General features: G+C 44.1%; 1 protein-coding gene across 1 annotated transcript; it reads right to left on the bottom strand.

Moving 5' to 3' along the window:
* Positions 1 to 617: 617 nt before the first annotated feature.
* On the bottom strand, positions 618 to 18,066 carry LOC149063835 (phospholipase A2-like). Its single transcript, XM_089255293.1, has 4 exons — positions 17,870 to 18,066; positions 15,404 to 15,590; positions 15,179 to 15,288; positions 618 to 882 (listed from the first exon to the last, which is right to left on the bottom strand). The coding sequence occupies exons 1-4, from the start codon at positions 17,970 to 17,972 to the stop codon at positions 683 to 685; spliced, it is 600 nt and encodes a 199-aa protein (XP_089111419.1). The 5' UTR covers positions 17,973 to 18,066; the 3' UTR covers positions 618 to 682.
* Between the last annotated feature and the right edge of the window lie 3,166 nt (positions 18,067 to 21,232).

The following is a 21,232-nucleotide window of genomic DNA, read 5'->3' as shown; positions in this document are numbered from 1 at the left end:
TCACTAACTACTTTTTTTTTTACTTTTATTACCAGACGCGCCCCGCTCCCCATCCGACACAGCCATCAGAGCGTTCCCGAAGGACTCACTAACTACTGCATCATTTACTGACACTCACTCACTCGGCCATTCCTCGCTCACTTACTCGTGTCGAGCTGTTATCTCTCTCAGTGAATTTTCCTTTAAAACCCCCTTTTTTGAACGAATTTGCTAAAAACACTGAAATTGAAAAATTTCTGTACTATTATTTTAAAACCTGCGGCGTAGGGGCAGGGTAGAACCTCTGAGCGGGGCCCGTAGCTTGCCCGTCACAACCGTAATTAGAAGTTATTTTATTGACTAATTTACTTGAACACCCTTCGACGGATGGCGATTTCCAAAACCGCAGTTAACGCAACATTAACTGATCGCCGTTCAATTGATTGGCGATTCGTTATTGACTGAAATAATCAATATACTCAGCTACACAAATATCGATTCTTTTATTAACACGTGATATTGCGGACACACACACACACACATAAATAGAGGTAATATGTCTCTGAAGACGAACTCGATCAAATGGCAGACGTGGATGATTTCTGATGACCGAACTGTCTTGAGCACAGTCACGCACGTTACGTCTATATATTAGACGCTTTCTGTCTCTCTCTCTCTCTCTCCCACTTGTTGAATTCGATTGTCAAGAGTTTCTCGGAGATGTGTTTTTGACGGTCTTGTCCCTGGAGAAGATCCCTGCGATGGCGATGACGGGATTCGACCAGCAGACGGCTTTCCGCACAGGGCAGCTGAACCTGGAGATGCACGCCGTGAACACTCGGTCGCACTCGCACAGCCGAGACGCGCAGAAGTTGAGCAGCACGTTGCCGTACATACCGGAACCTGAAAATATATCCAACATCCGATCGATCAATAAATCCATCAAGTAATACACAAAATGACACACGCTCCACAGAAACGTTTTCTTAATTCCTTCTCGATCAGCGTTCACGTAAACGGGTACCGCGACCACACCTGAGTTTTGTTCGAGTTTGCGAAACGATCAGGGGCGGCTTGAGATCACCTGTCGCTCGGGGGGAAAGCCACGAGTACCTCCCCTAAAGACGACCTTGGTGGGAGGCTTAAAGGGCTTTAGCCTGGGGGGGGGTGACTATGGGGAGATAAACCTGATTTTTTTTTTTTTTTTTTTTTTTTGTTGCTAATCAATCCACAGCCACACACCATCGGATACCAAAATATGATTGACCACACATCCCGCTTTTGAAGAATCTGTCCCGTTTTTTTTTGTCCAGGGTTATCTCATCGTCCTTAATTATGCAAGATATATTCGCCAGTTCTTTAATTGATCTCAAACATAGACTCGAACTTTGTTCCCGCCGAAATGGGTCTGGGCAGAAACTAAGGGAATGCGAGGGAGTTCCAATCATCGATCATTTTTTTGTCGCACCACGATCATTTTCTGCACACGAGGGCTAATTAGACCGGGACCTACAATTTTTTGACGATTCCGAACGGCACCTTTTTTTTAATACTCGCCGAGAGGTTCGTAACCCCTCGATCACGTCACCGTTTCTGTTGCACCCCCGCGTCAGGAACGTTTCTGACAAAAACGAGCCGGGCGTCGAACTCGCGATGCCAATAAATATCCTTTGGCACTTAGGGGTATCTTATCGACCTGGGCTACAGCGGCTTAAGGAGTTCTGGAGCCTCCAGGCCTTGGCCAAGTGATAACCCGAATTCTTTCTTTGCCTTTATTTGACCGCTCCAGAAAAATTACTGGATAAGTAATCGAAAATACGCATTCGCCCCGTATCAGAGAGTCCATTTTTCTTTCTAGTATTAAGATCCCAGGCCAATACCTCCTACATATACTTAGCACCTAGGAGGTATTGCCCAGGCCCTGTCTATCCCCTGAAGTTTCCTCAATGACTGAAATAATCAATATCATGATGTTATCAAGGTATGCCTCAAAAAAAAAAAAAAAGAGTGGCAACACGTGGTGTCTTGAAAGTTCTTATTGATTCAAAATTTTCAAAACTTATGTGTCTAAACAAAAGCCTATGCTGCCTCACCCTTACAACCTGCCACCCGGGTTGCACCGCACCCCTTGCCCCCTCTCTTAAGCCGCCCCTAAAAACGATACCGGTCACCTGATGCTTCATAAGTTAGTGCTCACACTGAAGCATCTAATCTGTCACCAACACGAACCTCAAAGGCAATGATTCCCAAATGGTGTGCCGCAGTACTTTAGGGGTTTCGTGAGTTCGGGCCACGAAGCATCTATGGGATGAAATTGTACTGAATTTAGCAATTTTTAGACTTGCAACAGAGTAATGTATCGCTGCTCTTATTTGGAAATGCCGCTTATTGTCTTGGGACAAGGGCACCATCAGCTGTGAGAAAGTTAAATTTCTAACGTCAAGGGTGCCATGAGAACCTCTGGAAATCCCTTCTGAAAGAAATTGTATTCATGGCGGCTGATAGGACTCGATCCAATTATATTTTGGGTTTCGCATCATAAATTTACCATAGGGAGCCCGTGAGTAATCATAGCAGAGGGGGGGGGGGCGCCTACCCCAGACCACACATATAGGGACATATACATTTCCACCGCTCACCAACACTGGTTATATCGCCCAACGGCAATTTACCACCGATCGAAGAAGTTGGGTCGAAAATCTTTCTCAGTTATAGGCCTACTTCTCCGTCCTTTGTCTTGGATGGAGGGGGCCTTTCCGCGAGGACATATCGAGGAGCCATCTATCCATGGTCGCCTTAGGTGCGATAGCAAAAGAACTTTTCGTTGCCAATCCCTGGATTTGAACCCGCAAACAAAATTTCTGTCAGCAGCTTAGGATATTTCATATCTTCAAAAAGGGGTGGTTGATGACGTAAGCAACCTTCAAACACCCCCCCCCCTTCCCCCCCCCCGTCCGTTGTCATCAAAAGTCAGCAAATCCGAAACCCCATCGATGCTGACGTAATACTTGAATGACCCGAATGGAGTTACAGTGAGTAGGTTGTCCCACAGACGAATGTTTATGAATAGTTTTGTGATTTCCGTAGAACGGGTGCAAATTGCAGAAGTTCTTGGTGATCAAACACAACCCTGTAGATCTCAGAAAAAAATTTGTGCCTCCTGCGATTACAAAAAAAAACGTCGAATGACAAGGTTCTGTTGTTCCCAATGTAAAAAATTCATGTGTATGGCGATCACCGCGGTTCATTATGTGCCGATTGCTCAAAATAACTATTGTGTGCATTTTCATTTCAGAAAATTAATGATTAATAAACAACTTTTCAGATTTAAAGTTTTATTTGCTCCTTTTTATTCTATAAAACAAAAATCATCAATCCCTCATCATCATATAATATGTGTGTTCGTCAGAGAGACGAATGTTTATGAATCTAGGGTTAAGGCAAGTAAAGATAGACTCACCATGTTGTTTTGTGCAAATGCGTATGGATACATGTGATAAAGCCCACTGTCATTTTTAAATCTACGAATCCGCGAGCATTGAAGGGAAAGGATAAGTCGAAGCTCCCAGTATTTTGGATGAACAATAAGAAAAAGCTTGGACAACGAGAACACTTTTCCTGGATTGGTTTAAACGGTGTTTCGTTCCGTAAGTCAAGAGAGTGAAGACATGCCATTCAAAGTTCTTTTGATACTGGATAATGCTCCTGGACACCCAGATGTCAACGAGTTCAAAGCTGATGGTGTGAAAGTCGTTTATATGCCTCCTAACACAACATCTATCATTCAGCCCCTTGATCAGGGGATAGGATTCCACTATACACGTCATGCAATAGAGATGATTGTAAACTCAATAGAACCAGATGCAAATGTAGAAAATGTCTTGAAGGTATGGAAGAATTACACTATCCTGATGCTATTACTGTCATCACTAGAATTGTGGCAGGGCTTAAGAGAGATACAGTCAACTCGGGTCGGATTAGTCTTTGGCCACAACGTGCGCTCCAGGACACAACTATTTCTACAGAACCAACTGAAGAGATTATAAAAGCCAGTGTCACGTTAGCAGGTAGGTGGAGAAGGGTTCAATGATATGGATAAAGAGGAAGTCGAACAGCTTATTAATAGCAATTCAGAGGCATTAACCGCGGAGGAATTAATGCAGTTGACTGCTTCTGAAACTTAAGCGGTACCAGATAAAGAAGATCAGGATGACAACTTCACCATGTATACATAGCGGAAGTTCAAATCAACAATAGATTATTTTGATGACATAGATCCCTTCTCTATGGTACGTTCTTCACATGTGGAGAAATTAGTAGCGGAAGCCTTGTCAACATATTCCAATATACTTACTTGATGATATGAAGAAGAAACGGCAAACAGAAATCACTACGTTCGTTCAGAAAACATCGCCAATAATCGCTGCACCGTCTTTTACATTCCCTTCTACCACTCCGTCACCCTGCTCTTCTCATGATGTTCAATAAACGAGATAAACACAAAAAAAACCTATGGTTTCGGTTATTCGCGGATTTCCGTATTCGCGGTCACCCCCGGAACGTAATCCCCGCGAATACGGGGGGGGGGCTGTATACCTTTTGGATGCCGAATTTGGCCTCTCGAAATATGTAACCTTTTTGAAATCATGGGCCTAAAAAATTGTTTTGTCTCAGGGTTGCCTGAATTTGTTACGACGGCTCTTTTAATGTATCAAATGCACAGCATTATGAAAAGTATCCCACAGTTGTAAATACAGCAGTTCACATTTGAGTGGCCAGAGCTGCGGTGGTTGAGTGATGGACTCGCTTTTCTGTGGATTTTCAACTTTGAGGCGGCGCGACTGCGAGCCGATCTCCCCGTTGGAAAGCCTCGCTACAGAGCGCAACAGGCCTGCAACATTACAGTTAATCATAGTTAGAAAAATTGACGGCAGATGGCAGCACTACACATAAAAAACATTACACGGAAACAAACTTTACGCTAGGTTCCACAACACATGCATGCACAGCTTCCAGCATGGCCCAGATCTTCTTCGACCACCTGCTAAAATTTCAGGCTAAAATTTCTTTTCATTGGGACAGAGCGGCGGGCCGTGATCTGCTCAAGGGTAAGTCCTTCATTCATTAAATTTTGCTCCCATGTCCGGTTTCCGTGTCGCGAATATCCTTCGCTTTACGCTAGGGGTTCTAAACCCGTGGCGCGCGAGCCACTGGTCAACCGCCGACGATATTGTGTTTGGCCCCTCCAAGACACTGATTAGTGGAAAATGAAATCAGCATTCTCTCCACTATCTGAAACGATTATCGTAATTAGTTAGGTTCACAACACATACACGCACATTCCAGCATGTACCAATTCGCTAGAAGTTCCGCAGAGTAGTGTGGACGAGGTGCATGTGTGGTTCAGTAGTAATGGGGTAGTAGTAATTGGGACCGATCTGGTCCAACATGGCAAACTCTTGAAGCGTTTACACGATATTGGAATAGGGGGCAACTTGCTGAATTGGATAGAATCGTGGTTAAGAGATAGGTCGCAACGAGTTATGGTGAACGGGGAATTCTCTGGTTGGACAGACGTCACAAGTGGAGTTCCTCAAGGAAGTGTCCTTGGCCCTATACTTTTTTCACTTTTTATCGACAAACTCGATCAGGGTATCGATGGAATTACTAGCAAATTTGCAGATGATGTGAAGCTAATGGGGGTAATCGGGAATGAAAGCGATAGGGAGTTGCTCCAGACCAACTTAAACAAGATTGCAGCATGGGCAAATGAATGGAGCATGACGTTTAGCGTAGATAAGTGCATGGTCGCTCATTTTGGTTCGAACAACCCACGGTTCTCTTACGAGTTGAATGGTGTCACTATCCCGGATGCAACTAGAGTCACCGATTTGGGAATTCTCATTGACGAGCGACTTAAGTTTTCTGAACATTGTTCAGCGGTTGTCAAAAAAGCGAATAGAATGCTTGGTCTCATTTTCAAAAAGGTCTCTTCGCGTTCTCCTAAAGTCATTCTTCCGCTTTTTCGAGGCTTAGTTCGTCCTGGACTGGAGTATGCTGTAAGGTTTTGGAGACCATACCTACAGAGGGACATAGACTTGATTGAAGGGGTGCAGAGAAGAGCTACGCGTGTCCTTATTGGCACACAGGGCTTGAGTTATGAAGAGAGACTTCATTTTTTGAATATGTTTACATTGGATGAACGCAGGTGTCGAGGAGATATGATCGAAGTGTTCAAAATTTTCAATGGGATGGATAGGATGGACCATGAACTTTTAGTACACCGCCAATCAACCGCTTTTACAAGGGGACACCAGTATCGATTGGTGAGGGACAATGCAAGGTTATGGTGTCGCAGGGAATTTTTCTCTAATAGGGTTGTTAATAAATGGAATAGCTTACCCTCGGAGGTAGTAAATTGTAACACAATTGACACGTTTAAAAAGAAATACGATAAACATGTTGGGGTAAATCGAGAAGCTATCCATTCTTAGAATAAGACAACCATAAGTATTCTTTATGGGCATTGTATAATATTTTATCATGTGTATATATTGTTTATAACTTGTGTTAATAAGTCAGCCACCTCGTTGGGCAATTTGCCTGTTGTGGCGTTGTATTTGTATTTGTGTAATGGCCAGAGTTCTTTAACGATTTTTTTGGAATTTAATCGGTTCCTATATAAAGTAGTTATTCTTCTAAAAGTAGTCGGCGGGCCACAGCAGGAAGCTCTCCGAGCCACATTTGGCCCGCGGGCCACGGGTTGAAGATCCCTGGACGTAGATGCTCAAGGTGGGAAAAAAAAGAATGGAGACTCCCCCTCCCCAACTGTAGGAAAATGGGAAACCAATCCCGAGAGATGAACATGTAAGAAACCCTTTCGACACAGTTTATATACGCCAGGTGGGGGGGGGGGGGTATCGATCTTCTATTTGTGTAAGAACCGAAACACAATATCGGAAAGTGAAGAAACCGATCGAAACGCCGTCCGCTCATTGGATGAGGAATAAGATGCTGTTGATGATGATGATGATAGAACATTCTAGAAAAGAAAAATAGAGATTCGGTTGTGTGTGTGTTGACGGAAGGAGAAATTTCATTTCGGAACATTGGCAATGAGATTTGGTATATTCTCGTTCGGGAATGAAATAACGTTGAAAGAGCGGGGGGTGGGTGATTTGAAGGAATCGACCTGCGGAAACTGGAGAAGTCATCGGTGATCACGTATCTATTGGAGACACACAACGTGAGATATTTTGGGATTGGAAACATTTTTCCCGGAGAATTCTACTTCGCATTTGTATTTCTTCGATTTCTCATGAATATATTGATTCGTATTCACAAATGAATGATTAGAGATCACTCGAGAATTTTCCCAATAATACAAACACACACTACCTACAGTGGCGTATTTACAGGGCTGGGGGGGGGGGTTCTTACATAGTGGGCTATAGCCCTGGGTGGCAAATTTGGGGGAATGAGTGGCCAAGAGAATCAGTAGAATGGGAGAAGGACGACAAAATTTGTATGACTCTCAATTAATCCGCCTCTGCCTACAAAGCAAGGGACTAGGTCAGTGAGTGACGACAAGAGTGACGTCTAGAGAGTTCGCAAGCGCGCGTGATGGAACAAAAGAGTGACACCTAAATCCTAGAGAGTTTGAAAGCACGTGAGTGAGGAAAAGAGTGACACCTAGAGAGTATTCAAGCACGCGAGTGGGCAAAAGTGGAACCTAAATAGTTTGCAAACACGTGAGGGAGCAAAAGAGAGACACCTACAGCGCTTGCTACCAAGTGAAGGAGCAAAAAAATGGCACCTAGAGAGTGTGCAAGCGCGTGAGGGAACAAAAGAGTGTCACCTAGAGAGTTTGAAAGCGCGTGAATGAGCAAAACCTGCAGAGCGAGGGACCAGGTCAGTAAGTGACTTGGAGTGTGTGGAAGCATGTGAGTGATGTTTGAAAACCAGTTACCTAGAGTGTGTGCAAGCATGTGGGGGGGGGGGGTTTAGTAATTCTTGCTGAGCCGCTTAAAGAGTTAACGGCGAGATAGGCTCACATTCACGCCTCGAAATTGGGAACTACAAAAAACTACAGAGAGAAACGATGCCACTCTCCGCTGTTCATACGAAGTACGAAAGCCTGGATAACCAAACGGAGATACAAATACAAATACAACGCCACAACAGGCAAATTGCCCAACGAGGTGGCTGCATCATGGATCCCCGAGCCCCTACCTACTACTGCCACACCACACCCCGCCCAACCCCCCAACGAACCGGTACATGCGGGAATGTGCGTGTACGTGTAGTGCAACCTGACGTAAAGTTTTTTTTTCATGTGTAATGCTTGTTATGTGTAGTGCTGTCATCTGCCCCCAGTTTTACTAACTATGAGTGAAGTGTTATGGTTGAATGATTTACCGTTGTAGGACTGTTGCTCTCTGTGGCGAGACTTTTTTACGGGGAGATCGGCTCGCATTTGCGCCTTGAAGTTGGGAACCACAGAAAACCAACTTCAGCCGACCACCACTGTGGGGTTCGAACCCGGATCCTCGCATCACGAGTCCGGCACTATAACCACTCGACCACCACAGCGGCCTACATCGAGATGTAGTTCGGAAAGAAATATTCTATATGTCGCCATCTGGGGGCTAACGTCGTAAGAGCTATTAGCTGAGATAGGAGGCTGTCCGTGCGCAGTCCTGTTCAGCATCCATACGTATGCTCTAAGGAATGAAAATGTCTGTCCTCTGTAGTTCAATGGTTAGAACACTCGCCCGGACAGTGAGAGTTTGGTGGTCAGATTCCCCACAGAGGAATGTGAATTTTCGTTCCGAACAACATCACGATCTCCGTTTGGTTATCCAGGCTTTCGTACAAAAAACTAACTTCAGCGGACCATCACTGTGTGGCCGGTGGGGTCCGAACCCGGGGTAGTTCTTCGCAACCACGTGCCCCCTCCACTCCGTGAGCCACAGGTGGGTGGAAGTAGGGTGCAAAGAAGGAAGTGGTGAAAACAGGCCCCGTCCCGTCATTATTCCTTTGATCATTATGGCCTTTGTATTGAAAGCCATGAAAATGATTGCTTCCCCCCGAGGCCCGAAGACGATGTCTGGAGCGAGACGTTGTGGGAGGCGGCCTTCAAAAAGGGACGTTCTACGATTCAAGTGACGTCGCGGGAGAGTAGGGAAAGGTTATAAAGTGCCTTTGTCTCCGACACAAACCGCCAAATGAGTGTAATATAAAATAAAGGAAAACGGAGCTTAGGGGTCATTCAAGTATTACGTCAGCATCGATGAGTGGGAGGAGGGTGTTTCCGATTTGCTGACTTTTGATGACAAGAGGGGGGGTGGGGTTTGAATAATGCTTACGTCATCAACCACCCTTTACAAAAATATGAGATATCCTAAATGGCATCTTACTGGGTGTACCAAAAACGAGAAGAAAATTTCGTTATTTTGCGGGCACCTGAACTAACATTCTTCCTTTTGATAAGTCCTCTATAGAACTATGTACTTTAGGGATCTCTAAATGTCCCGCTGATCCTTCAAGTAAGCTGGAAATGTGTCCGGGCCGCTTAGGTGCTCTAGAAATGTGCAGCGGGCCGCTTAAAGTGCTGTGAAACTGTGCTGCGCCTCAATCAAATGATCTGTAACCATGCCATAGAATCACTTAAATAATCTTGGAATGTCCCGCGGGTAACCTGAGTGACGCAGAACTGCACTGCGGGCCGCTCAAGTGCTCCAAAACTGTGCCACATTCTACAAAAAAGATCTCTGAATGTGCCACAGACAACTTAAGTGTTCTGGAACTGCGCCGTGGATCATTCAAGTGATCTGTAGAAGTGTCGCGGGTCACTCAAGTGATCCGTGAACGTGCCACAGGCCTACTTGAGAGATCTGTAGATGTGTCGCGGGTCACTCAAGTGATCCGTGAACGTGCCACAGGCCTACTTGAGAGATCTGTAGATGTGTCGCGGGGCACTTAATTACTCTGGAATTGTGCCACGAATCACTTGAGTGATCTGAAAATGTGCTTAGATAGTTCATTTCATTTTCACCAGAATCATAGTTCATTTTCACCAAAATTAGGTTTGAGGTGGCGGACCACTTCAGGAAGTGGTACCCCGAGGGCCATAAGTTTCGCATTTGTGGCTTAGAGGGTGGGTCGCAATGAATTTCTTAAAGAAAATATTTTGTGTTCTTAGCCTCCAAACAGCATTGAAGTAAACAGAAATTGATTGTAATAGCATATATAAAGGTGTTTTCTTCCCAAATTAAATTTGTTTTTATATATTTTTTTGTTTTATCATCGGGAGGGTGGCGTGAGCCCCACTGCGCCCCTCCCCATCCACGCGAACGGATCTGATTCCAATAGCGTTGGGGGGGGGGGGGAGTGCTGACGAAAATTTGCTGACAAGGAGGGGAAGGGGGGTCCGAGTTTTGCTGACTTTTGCTTACAGGGGGGGGGGGGGAGAGGGGGTCAAAAATGGCTAAAATCCTGCTGACGTAATTACTTCAATGGCCCCTTAAGTTATTTCCGTTCCTCCATTTCACTTTTGACATTGAGGGAAAGGAAAGGTTACGTCATTTCCGTTCCTCCGCTACACTTTTTCCGACATAGATCTGAAAATTCACTACATCGCCTAAAGAAGTTTCACTTCACAAAGCCTGGACGAACTTCTTGGAGGTACACCCGCCAAACCTGCGCAATTCCAGGGCAGTTCTCGAAGCATGGTAGGTCGGGAACCAATTGTCTCAACCTTTTCTGACTCGCGGAGCCCTTTTCAGTGGATAATTTCTCTGGTGGAGCCCTTTTCAGTGCCGTCTTAACGCATGGGCCCACCCGGGCACGTCCCGGAGGTCTCAGAAGAAAAGGGCCCCCCCCCCCACAAAAATGGGATCCGTTTGAAATTTTCTAGAATTTGCTATGTAGGGCCTGAATAGAACCATTTGGCCCGGGGGCCCATGACGCTCTTTAGACGGCCCTGGTCCTGTTTAACTCGAAGAGCCCTTTTTAGTATATCATTTATATGGCGGTACCCTTTAGGCTTCTTTTTTGTTTGTTTATCGAATTTATTGATTTATTTTATTATTCTCGAGTGGCCGCGGAGCCCCTGGGAAGTGCACACGGAGCACCGGTTGAGAACCGCTGCTCTAGAATACTTCATTTTAAAAAAGACATTCATTTTTAAAAATATTGTTGGTACTTTGAAAATCGGAAGTGCCTTATGTGGTGATGACGAAGCTCATGTATAAAAAACTAAATTCTTCATTCAGATCAAACTTCCAGTTCAGTAATTTTTTCAAGACCCAAGGAGACATCCGAAACAAAGCACCTCCACATAAGCACACGACAGGTAAAAAGTGAATTTTTCCACACTCTACTTTATAGTAATGTGCTGCCATCTAATGTCCAATATAAAAGTGACTGATGCGGTGATGAAGTTTAAAAAAAAAAAACTATGTTCTTTATTCCGCTCAGTTCCTTACAAATAAAGCTCATAAACTGAACTGGAAGTTTAAACTGAAAGTTCGGTTATTTTATTTGTGCATAAGGAGACATCCAAAACGAAGAACCTCTTAATGAGCAGACGACACACGGTTTGTTGGGTTCCCTACAAGCTAAGTTCACAAACAGAACTGAAAGTTTGAACTGCCAGTTCAGTAATATTTTCAGGACACAAGGAGACGCCCAAAACAAGTAACCTCTAGAGAAGCAGACGACAGAGATTCCGAGGCTTGCATCGAGCTTGCATTACTTGAGGGAGCACCCAGCCATCGCGACTGCAGCGACATCAAATGCAAGGAAATCACGGACTCGGTGAAAGCAAACTTCCCGCCTGGCAATTTGCACATAGAAATGTACAGTTCGGTCTCTAAATATTAGGTTTTAAAGATTAAAAAAAAGGATAAAGAACTCATCTAAAGGTGAAAAAAGATTAAACTATTTATTTCATTAATACTGGAATCATTTCTTTCATCATTTCTTGAATTTTCATTCATTAATTCTGGAATTGTTTCCTTTATTAATTATTACTTCTTTTATTACTTCTGGAGTAATTGCTTTCATCAATTCTGGATTTGTTTCTTTCATTAATGCTGAAATTACTCTTTCATTAATGCTGGAATTATTTCTTTCATTGATTCTGAAATTATATCTTATTAATTCTGAAATTATATCTTATTAATTCTGGAATTGTCTCTTTCATCAAATTTGGAATTATCTCTTTTTCAGTAATTTTGGAATTATCTATTTGGGGCCGTTCAAATGTTAGGTAAGCAAATTTTTAGCCATTTTTGACCCCCCCCCTTGTCAGCAAAAGTCAGCAAAACGCTGACCCTCTCCCCCCCCCTCCCTTGTCAGCAAAATTTCGTCATCAGCTCTGCCCCTCTGACTCCAACTCATATTTTCATAAAGGGTGGTTGATGACGTAAGCATTATCCCAACCCCCCCTCCCCCCTTGTCATCAAAAGTCAGCAAATCGGAAACCCCCCATCGATGATGACGTAATACTCGAACGGCCCCTTCTTCATTAATTCTGGAATTATCTCTTTCCTTCATTCTGAAATTATCTTTCATAAATTTTATTATTCATTAATTCTTTCATTAATTTTGGAATTATCACTTTTATCAATGCTGAAATTATCTCTTATATTAACTCTGGAATATTTTTTTTCATTAATGCTGAAATTATCTCTTTCATTAATTTTGGAATTATCTCATCGATGCTGAAATTATTTTTTCATTTATTGTTTTAAACTCCTATTTATGCCATAAGAAAACAACGGGTGTTCGTGTTTGTTTTCACCGAGTCACATGATGTTACGACGAAAGATGTTGGGGGACAGTTCTCAGTATAGCCACTATGTAAGGGCCCTATCCTTCTACAGTCGCCTTAGTTCTCAGCACTGCCAAGGCGGAGACCACTAATGTCATACTCCCTCTCCAGTAATATAAGCTCGATGGAGACTTGATTTATATACTGTTGATGCTGCCATCTAATATCAAAATTTCAGAAAACTCATACGATGATGATGAAAAAAGAGAGAGAGAGTAGATTGTTTTTTTTAGCATAAATTTTTTTATGAGACGAAAATTTCGGTAACAAAATTCGCATATTTGCAATACTCGAACAAATAAGTGAAAATACGGATTATGTGGTCTTCAGATAGGGTTACCAGATTTAGAACTGAAAAAGGAGGACGCCTGGTGCGAACCTTAGGCAGTGCCATCTTAACGCATGCCTTCCCCACCCCGGGCAATGCCCGAAGTTCCTCGAGAGAAGAGGTGCCTCAGAAAAACGAGACGTAGTTGAAATGTTCGAGAATTTTTCAGGTAGGTCCTCCAAAAAATCCCTTGGTTCGGGACCCATGATGCTTCAAAGATGATCCTGCCTGTCAGCCCCACCCTTGTGCGGGGCGGGGGGTCATGGAATTCCAGTACTTGATTCCTTTACTTCCATTAATTTACATTAATTAAACAAAAACAGAAATGAAAAATTCGAAAAATGATCAGTTATCGAATCGCAACGTTATATTTGATAAAGAGATGATGGTGAAACGCTTTAAAAGTATGACAAAAATACATGTCAGTTCAATGTGATTCGAGTCACGATGAAGTGTCAGCAGTTGGACCACGCGCTAATTATTATTATTAATAATTTATGAATTTTGTGTAAAATTAATTTAAATGTCATTCCCTCTCAATGGATCGTGTTCGATTACGATCTAGACCAGCGGTTCTCAACCATTTTTGACTCGCGGAGCCCTTTTCAGTACATAATTTTTACATCGGAGCTCTATTTGACTCGAGGAGCCTCTTCTGCGTATAATTTTTATGGCGGAACTCCGTAGGCCTCTTCTTTTATTTATATGTCAAATTTACATATTTATTTTCCTTGAGTCGCCGCGGAGCCCCTGGGAAGTGCACACGGAGCGCCGGTTGAGAACCGCTGGTCTAGAATGTCAGCGTTCGTACTACTCGTAGTCATGGTTGCGGAGTTGCGCTACAAACAGTGGTCTGGGAAACAACGTGCCCTCTAGATCGGTTGCTACTCTGAGCTCACAATTTTGACACCTTTGCGGAGAGACAAAATAACATGGTACAATATGTACAATTTGGTAAATTTCTTGTGTGTGGCGCAAAAACTTTGTGTGTGCGCGGAAGCAATTCCTGTCGAGGTGAACCGCTGTGGTGGTCGAATGGTCATAGCGACGGACTTGCATCGCGAGTACTCGGGTTCTAACAACACCGTCGCCACAGTGGTGGTCAGCGCTGAAGGGTTTCAGACTTAAACCACCCCCCCCCCCCCTAGAAGTTTCACTTCTACCGCGTGAGATTCTCAAATTTTTTTACTCCGAACAAAGCGTACGAAGTTTCTGCACCGCAAAAAATGCTTAAGAGGCTATTGTACCCGAAGAAGGTTTTCTGTGGTTCCCAACTTCAAAGCGCAAAATGCGAACCGATCTCCCCGTTGAAAAGTCTCACCACAAAGAATAATAAGTCTACAACGATACAACTATTCAGTCATTACACTTCGCTCATAGTTAAAAAATTGATGTTAGATGGCAGCACTGCACATAACAAGCACATTACACAGAGACAAACTTCACCCTTAGGTTTGCAACACGTACACGCATATTCCAATATACGGATGAGTTGCATGTGTGGTTTAGTAATTGTAAGAAGGGCTGGACCATGACCAAGAGAGTAATCTAGAGACCGAGGAGCAACGTCAGTGAGTGACCTACAGCGTATGCAAGCATGTGACGAAAGAGTGACCTGAATGGCAAGGAACTCGGTCAGTGAAGGACTGAAAGAATGACCTAGGGTGTGTGGAAGCACGTGAATGACCAAAAGAGTGACCCGGAGAGCGAGGAGGGACCAGGCTAGTGAAGGAACAAAAGAGTGACCTATGGTGTGTACTAGCATGCGAGTGCCGATAGCCCCCTACATACTGGTCCAGTGTTCCTAGGCTGGGGTCTTTGTGCGGATCCCCAAGCCAGACTTTTCACGGGCCCTTCTATAATGAATTTATAGCATGAAAAAACAAAAGATGATGGTAATGTCTCGTACCCAAAGGCTGGAGCCCTCTCGGACCTTGTGGGGACCATGACCTCTGCCAATGCAGAACACGTAGGTGCTCAAAATATTATTGGTATTTAGTGTTATATGGATCCACGTAGGTATTGATACTTACCGCATCGTGCCCGGCCACTACCCAGGCATATCCATCTGTACCGCAGAAGGTAAGTGATGACTGGTTGGCAGGGTATCGTCGAATAGCACCTGTCGTGATTCCTGCAGCATCTTTTATTGGATGAAGTGGGGAAAAAGATCGAATGTCAGATTCATGTTAGATTCACGATGATCTCACATGCGAAGCAGATGTGCGATGTAATGTAACGTAATGCTCCATACTCACAAATCGATGAGATCGACGGGTCTGCCAGACCCTCGGTACCCGCAGTAGCATCCGTAGCGTTGGTAGAGCATCGGATCGCACCTCGCGTTGCAGCGGATCATGTTGCCGAGTTGCGAAACGCTCCTCGGGGAACCGGCGTCCACCCCTGACGTTGTCCAATTGGAACTGATTGGCGTGACCTCTGGAGCTGGTGAGAGAGAGAGAGAGAGAGAGAGATATCTAGTTTAGTATGGTTTATTGTGGCCCCCCAAAGACCTTTTACTTTTAATGGTTACAATTATGGAAGAAGCTCTGCCCCCCCCCCTTCCCCCCCCCCAACATCACTTTACCCGGAAATCCCATGATGCTGTTGAGACGGTCCTTGTTGCGGTGCCCAAGTGATCGTATTCCAAGTTTAAAATACCCACTTGTGAAAATACTAAGCTTAAAATGTACATACAGGGTGTCCTGTAAGTGCTGCCACGGGCCCCATCAACCATCCGTCGTAGAGAAATGATTCGAATTTAAAAAATGCTCAACAGGAGTTCAAAAATTACCCTGTACCAATTTTGAGAGTGAAAAATACAGTGTGTAACAAATAAAAATCCAAATTTTTATATAGTCCCCCCCCCTCCCCGTGTTCTAACTTCCAGTCAAAAAGTTGCCCTATCTCTCCTGATGCCAACAAAAGAAAAAAATTCCATGTTTCTAAGTGAAATATTCACAGAGATATTCGAGTTCGAAAAACGGAGGAAATTTTGGAAAGAACAGCGTTAAATGCGGGTGCAAAGGTTTTCCCGCATTTAACGCCGTTCTCCCCCCCCCCCTGCCCTAATAATCGAATATCCACCGCACTCTCATGACGATTAAAATGCTATACAAGAGTGCTCAGATTAGTGTAATTACAACTAACACAGATATTAGCACTAGCAAGTACAAGAAACAAGCATAACACCGCCAACATAATACACGTACGTTAGTGCCACGCATAGTGTTTTCCACAAAGGACTCCCTGATTTTAAAATGAAATAACTCGGAAACAGTGATCTGTTTATTCTAAATGCCGTGAAAATCTGATACAGAAGTTTCAAAATTAGTTACAAATATTTCCGACAGGGGGGAGAGCGATGTACGCTGTAATCGAAATTTAGAGTCCGAGAAACAGACTATAAACGGTCCTTTGCAAGCAGTCGTTGCAATCACATCTCAATAGATTCAAAAATGTGCACCTTTCGCAACAGAGAGGGCGCGAACGAAGAATGAACGCACGGAACGTCAACGGAAATGAACGCACGTGCTTCACAGATCAAATCTTGAAGCTCATTCCAGTGTTGCAGGAATGTTCCGAAAAACAGTGTTTTGCAATTTGTCCCCCACAGAAAGTAGTCCCAGGAGTAAGATCGGGTGAGCATTAGGCCAATCCATGCCTCTTCCAGTAAATGTGGAATAGTTCAATGCAATGACTCTGTTCCCGAAGTTTAAGAAAGGCAAAAACCGTTGTGGTGTGGTTGGGACGACCCCATCTTGCATAAACCATAAAGTGTCTCGTCAATCCTCCAACCCAGGCTATAAACTATTCCAAAACTACAACGTACCGTGAACGTACCATTGAATCTATAGTTATGTGATTGCAATGACTGCTTGCAAAGGACAGTTCATACATCCCCCCCCCCTCCCGCCGCCGCCATAGATAAGCTTTCTTATCTACAGGAGGTGTTGGTTCATAACCTATTTCTCCGACTCCAAACCGCTACTACTACTACTACTGAACCACACACATGCACAGAGGAATTGCATATTCCTCTGCGGATCTTCCAAACCACTACTACAGCCTATAGTGCCCCTGTCGGCAATATTCGCAACTAGTTTCGAAACTTCTGTATAAGATTTTTCACGGCTTTCAGGAATAAAAATGCCGCTTTAGAGACACAGATTTCTTTCCGAGTTCACCTCAGCATAATATCCAGAAAATAAAATGTTTCCTTGATATCTTGGGCTGAGAAAAAAGCCATCTATCTCTCTCTCTCTAAACCGTCCCACCTGGGGGCCAATTCCTGAAGTTAAGAGAGGCTACCGATGTCTCTACTTCAGCGCCTCACGCCACAGTGCGTGAAATAAGGAAGGCAGGGTCGTGTCTCCAGTGGTGTAGATGGTAGCATGCTTTCCCGCTATGCAAGAGGGCCTGGGTTCGATTCCCGGCGGAGACAAGATGACTCATCTTTCCGAGTTCACCTCAGCGTATAATACCAGAAAATAAAATGCTTCCTTAAAAATACCGCTTGTTTTATTCCTCTCTCGATCCTTTCCCGAATGGTTTAATGTAAAAATCAGGGATTAGGACACACACACACATGCAAAACCAATTCGTAGAAATTCCTCAGATATACGCGTATGATGAAGTAGGTGGTAGTATGAAGGCACACACGCACACACACACACACAGCATTTCAACGGCAATTAATTAAATACAAATAGATAAGTACGTACTGTTATTGCGGATGCCGTCTTGGCTCTGGTCTTCTGACGACGTCGAGGCGCACTCAGAATAATCGACGGCCGACAAGAAGAACATCATCGAGATGCATCTCATCCTGGGATGTGACCACCATCATCTCACCAAAATGACTCGGTTGCTTACAACAATCAAGAGAAACGCTCGTCTTCTTGTTGGCATGAAACAAAAAATCGGCGACCTGTAACCAAAAAAATTAACCGACTTTTTACACTTAACTCTATGTTGCATAATATACTGTATATTTCTACGGGGGCGTGTAAGGAGTAGCTGCACGGAAAAGATGTTCTCTCCGTGGACGGTCACTCGAATGAAAAGCCGCCATCCGTGCAGTCATTTTTTTCTTCCCCTTCACTTGACGTGACGTGAAAGCTGACCTGTATTTCTTTTACATGGAATTTACTGTCAGTCAAACTCGGCTATAACGACATCGAAGAATCAGCGATTTTGTCGTTATATCCGAAATTTCGTTACAACCCGAAGGTTGACGTTTTCAAGACCTTTCAAGTCGTAAAAATACAATCGGATGCAATCAAACAAGTTGTTATTTTATTATAGTTGGCGTTACAAACAACGTTCATTAACATTATTCTCTTTGGCAGTGTTTCTCAACCTTTTTGAAAACAAGGAACCAGTAAAATGTCCGAAACAATTTGATGGACCCTTTGTGTGTCCCGTATTACGGGACATTCCTGTGATTTTCGTTGTTCCGATTTTTTTTCTTATACATTTGTCCCGTTTCTTCAACGACACTAATTTGATTTTGTGATGTTTACTAACGTCGTGAATACAACATGACGATAAAGAGCGATTGTGTTTACTTCTGGCAATTTTTTCGATGACAATTGCCGCTGTCCCGTATTTTACGGGTTATTATTTAAGATCCCGGTTTACCGAATTTTTGATTTTCTCAATGAAATATGGTCATCAGATCATTTTTTATTTTGCGAATTACATTTTTGCTTACTGCGATTTGAAGCAGCCCTTTGTTTTCGCAATATTCCTTCAGCAATAATTACAAATTAGCAAATTGCATTTAAAGCAATGAGTTGCAACTTTTGGCAAAATTTAGTGATGTTCCGTGTTTAGGATCGTCATTTCCTGCATTCTCCTCGATGATGAACCTACATATGAAGGTATAATTTCCATTTGAACCCGTATAATATACGATATAATATAATATATGATATTACTAATATCAATTACAACGGATGAATAATTTTTATCAAGTCTGCCTGCGGACCACCTATACCATCGTCATGGGCCATACGTTGAGGAACTATGCTCTATGGGAATTAGTAACAACCGCCAATTATTGACGTTATAACCGAGGTGTTGTTATAACCGATTTAAGCTGTAATATACAGTTGATCCCGCTTATAACGTTTTCCTAGAAAACCGCCATGAAGAAACGTTGTAAGTGGGAAAACTTTTTAAACGGGAAATCTTAATGAGAATTACTTAGAGTTGAGACCCCGAAGATGAGTTGCACTAAGCGGGAAAGCGTTATAACCGGGATCGACTGTATAAATAAGATATGACACGTAGGTGCTGCCATCTGTGTTTTCGAATATTGATGCAATATTAAATTGGTGTATTTTGGAATTTTGTTATAAACCAGGCGTGCTTCAATTTTTTCAGCCGCGACCCAAAATATCAAAAAGATTAGCTTTGCGACCGAAAATATCAAAAAAGATTAGTTTCGCTACCCATGGGGATTTGTTTTTCGAAATTAGGGAAAAACCAGTGACTTCTGGATGCGAGCTATGAAGTAGTTCAGCCTCTTCATGACTCTGTAGGGTCCTTCCCATGACGTCTGAAGTTTCGGGCACAGTCCTTTCCGGCGCTTCGGGTTCCACAGCCAGACGAGGTCCCCTTCCTTGAAGTCATGAGATGTGGCCCTCGCATCGTAGCGGTTCTTCATCTTTTCGGAGCCGATGTTGATCCTGTCTCTGGCGATTCGATGCATGTCCTCGAGGCGCTCATGGAGTCCCTGGACGTATTCTTCCGGTGGAAGAAAAGCATCTGGCGGTCGTCCAAACAGCAGGCAGCCGAAGATCTCGTCCCATCAGCATCTGTGCCGGTGAAAATCCGGTGCTCTCGTGGACGGCAGTTCGGTAGGCCAGTAGGAAAAGCGGTAACTTTGCGTCCCAATCCTGTTGGTTCTTCGACACGAAGAGCGAGAGATGATTCAGGATGGTTCTGTTGAATCTCTCGACCATCCCATCGGATTCCGGGTGGAGCGGAGTTGTCTGCGTCTTCTCCATTCATAGAAGCTTGCACATCCCACTGAAAACCGCTGAAGTGAAGTTCCTTCCCTGGTCGGAATGGATCAGCATGGGGACTCCGAATCGAGACACCCAATTTCGCACCAGAGCTTCAGCCAGCGTCACTGCTTCCTGATCAGGAACGGGATACGCTTCCGGCCACTTGGTAAAATAGTCCATGGTCACTAGTATGTACTTGTGGCCACTGTGGGTTCTGGGTAACTGTCCAAGGGTAATGTCCAGGGCGATTCTTTCGAACGGTGCACCAACGTTGTAACGTTGGAGGCGGGCTCGGGTGCGCTTCGATGGTCCTTTGCGAGCGACGCAATCGTCGCAATTCTTGCACCATCTTTCTACATCTGTCCTGGACTTGTCCCAATAGAACCGTTCACGGACCTTCTGGAGCGTCTTGGTGATGCCGAAATGTCCACCAGTCGGGCTTCCGTGCAAGTCTTTCAAAACGTCTTTCACACGGGCTCTTGGTAGAATGAGTTGCCATCTGAACGTTTTCCCGTCCTCCGACTCCCACTTGCGGTACAGCACGCTATTTCTCATCTCCAAAGAATCCCATAGCGCCCAGTATCTTTTGGTCGTCGGACTGGAAGAGGCGACGTTTTGCCACGTTGGTTTACTCTCGATGGATTCTTTTAGGTCCATTATTGGTCGTACGTCGGGAACTTCTAGTTGGGCCTTTCGGGTGTTCTCATCGCTCCATGGATCGTCACTTGAGACTTGTGATGTTATCTGTCTCACTAGAGGTTTCACCGGCTCATACTTCTCCTCTACCTTGAGGCAATGGCGACAATTTTGTGGACACGGTCTTCTCGATAGAGAGTCGGCATTCCCATGCGATGCTCCCTTACGATGCTGGATTTCCATGTCGTATTCCTGCAGCCGTTGTATCCATCGAGCGACTTGACCCTCGGGGTTCTTGAAGTTCAACAGCCAGCTCAAGGAGGCGTGACCCGTGCGAAGGAGAAATTTTCGACCGTAGAGATAGTGATGGAAATGCTTTTTCCATCTCGCTCCCCCTTCCCCCATCCAAAATGCTCTCCCGCACCCCCTGGTTAA

The sequence above is a fragment of the Pholcus phalangioides genome, unplaced genomic scaffold (assembly GCF_987345545.1).
Source record: "Pholcus phalangioides strain wild (caught in Gottingen) unplaced genomic scaffold, Ppha-v1.0 ptg000042l_1, whole genome shotgun sequence".
NCBI lineage: Eukaryota > Metazoa > Arthropoda > Arachnida > Araneae > Pholcidae > Pholcus > Pholcus phalangioides.
The sequence above is the reverse complement of the archived record's forward strand: the minus strand, read 5'-3'. Positions and strand labels throughout refer to the sequence as shown.

Coding starts and splice junctions, on each gene's coding strand:
- LOC149063835 (XM_089255293.1), bottom strand. CDS start 17,972: ATGAGATGCATCTCGATGATGTTCTTCTTGTCGGCCGTCGATTATTCT. Junction 15,591..17,869: donor AGACGGCATCCGCAATAACA/GTACGTACTTAT, acceptor CTCTCTCACCAG/CTCCAGAGGTCACGCCAATC. Junction 15,289..15,403: donor CCCGTCGATCTCATCGATTT/GTGAGTATGGAG, acceptor ATCCAATAAAAG/ATGCTGCAGGAATCACGACA.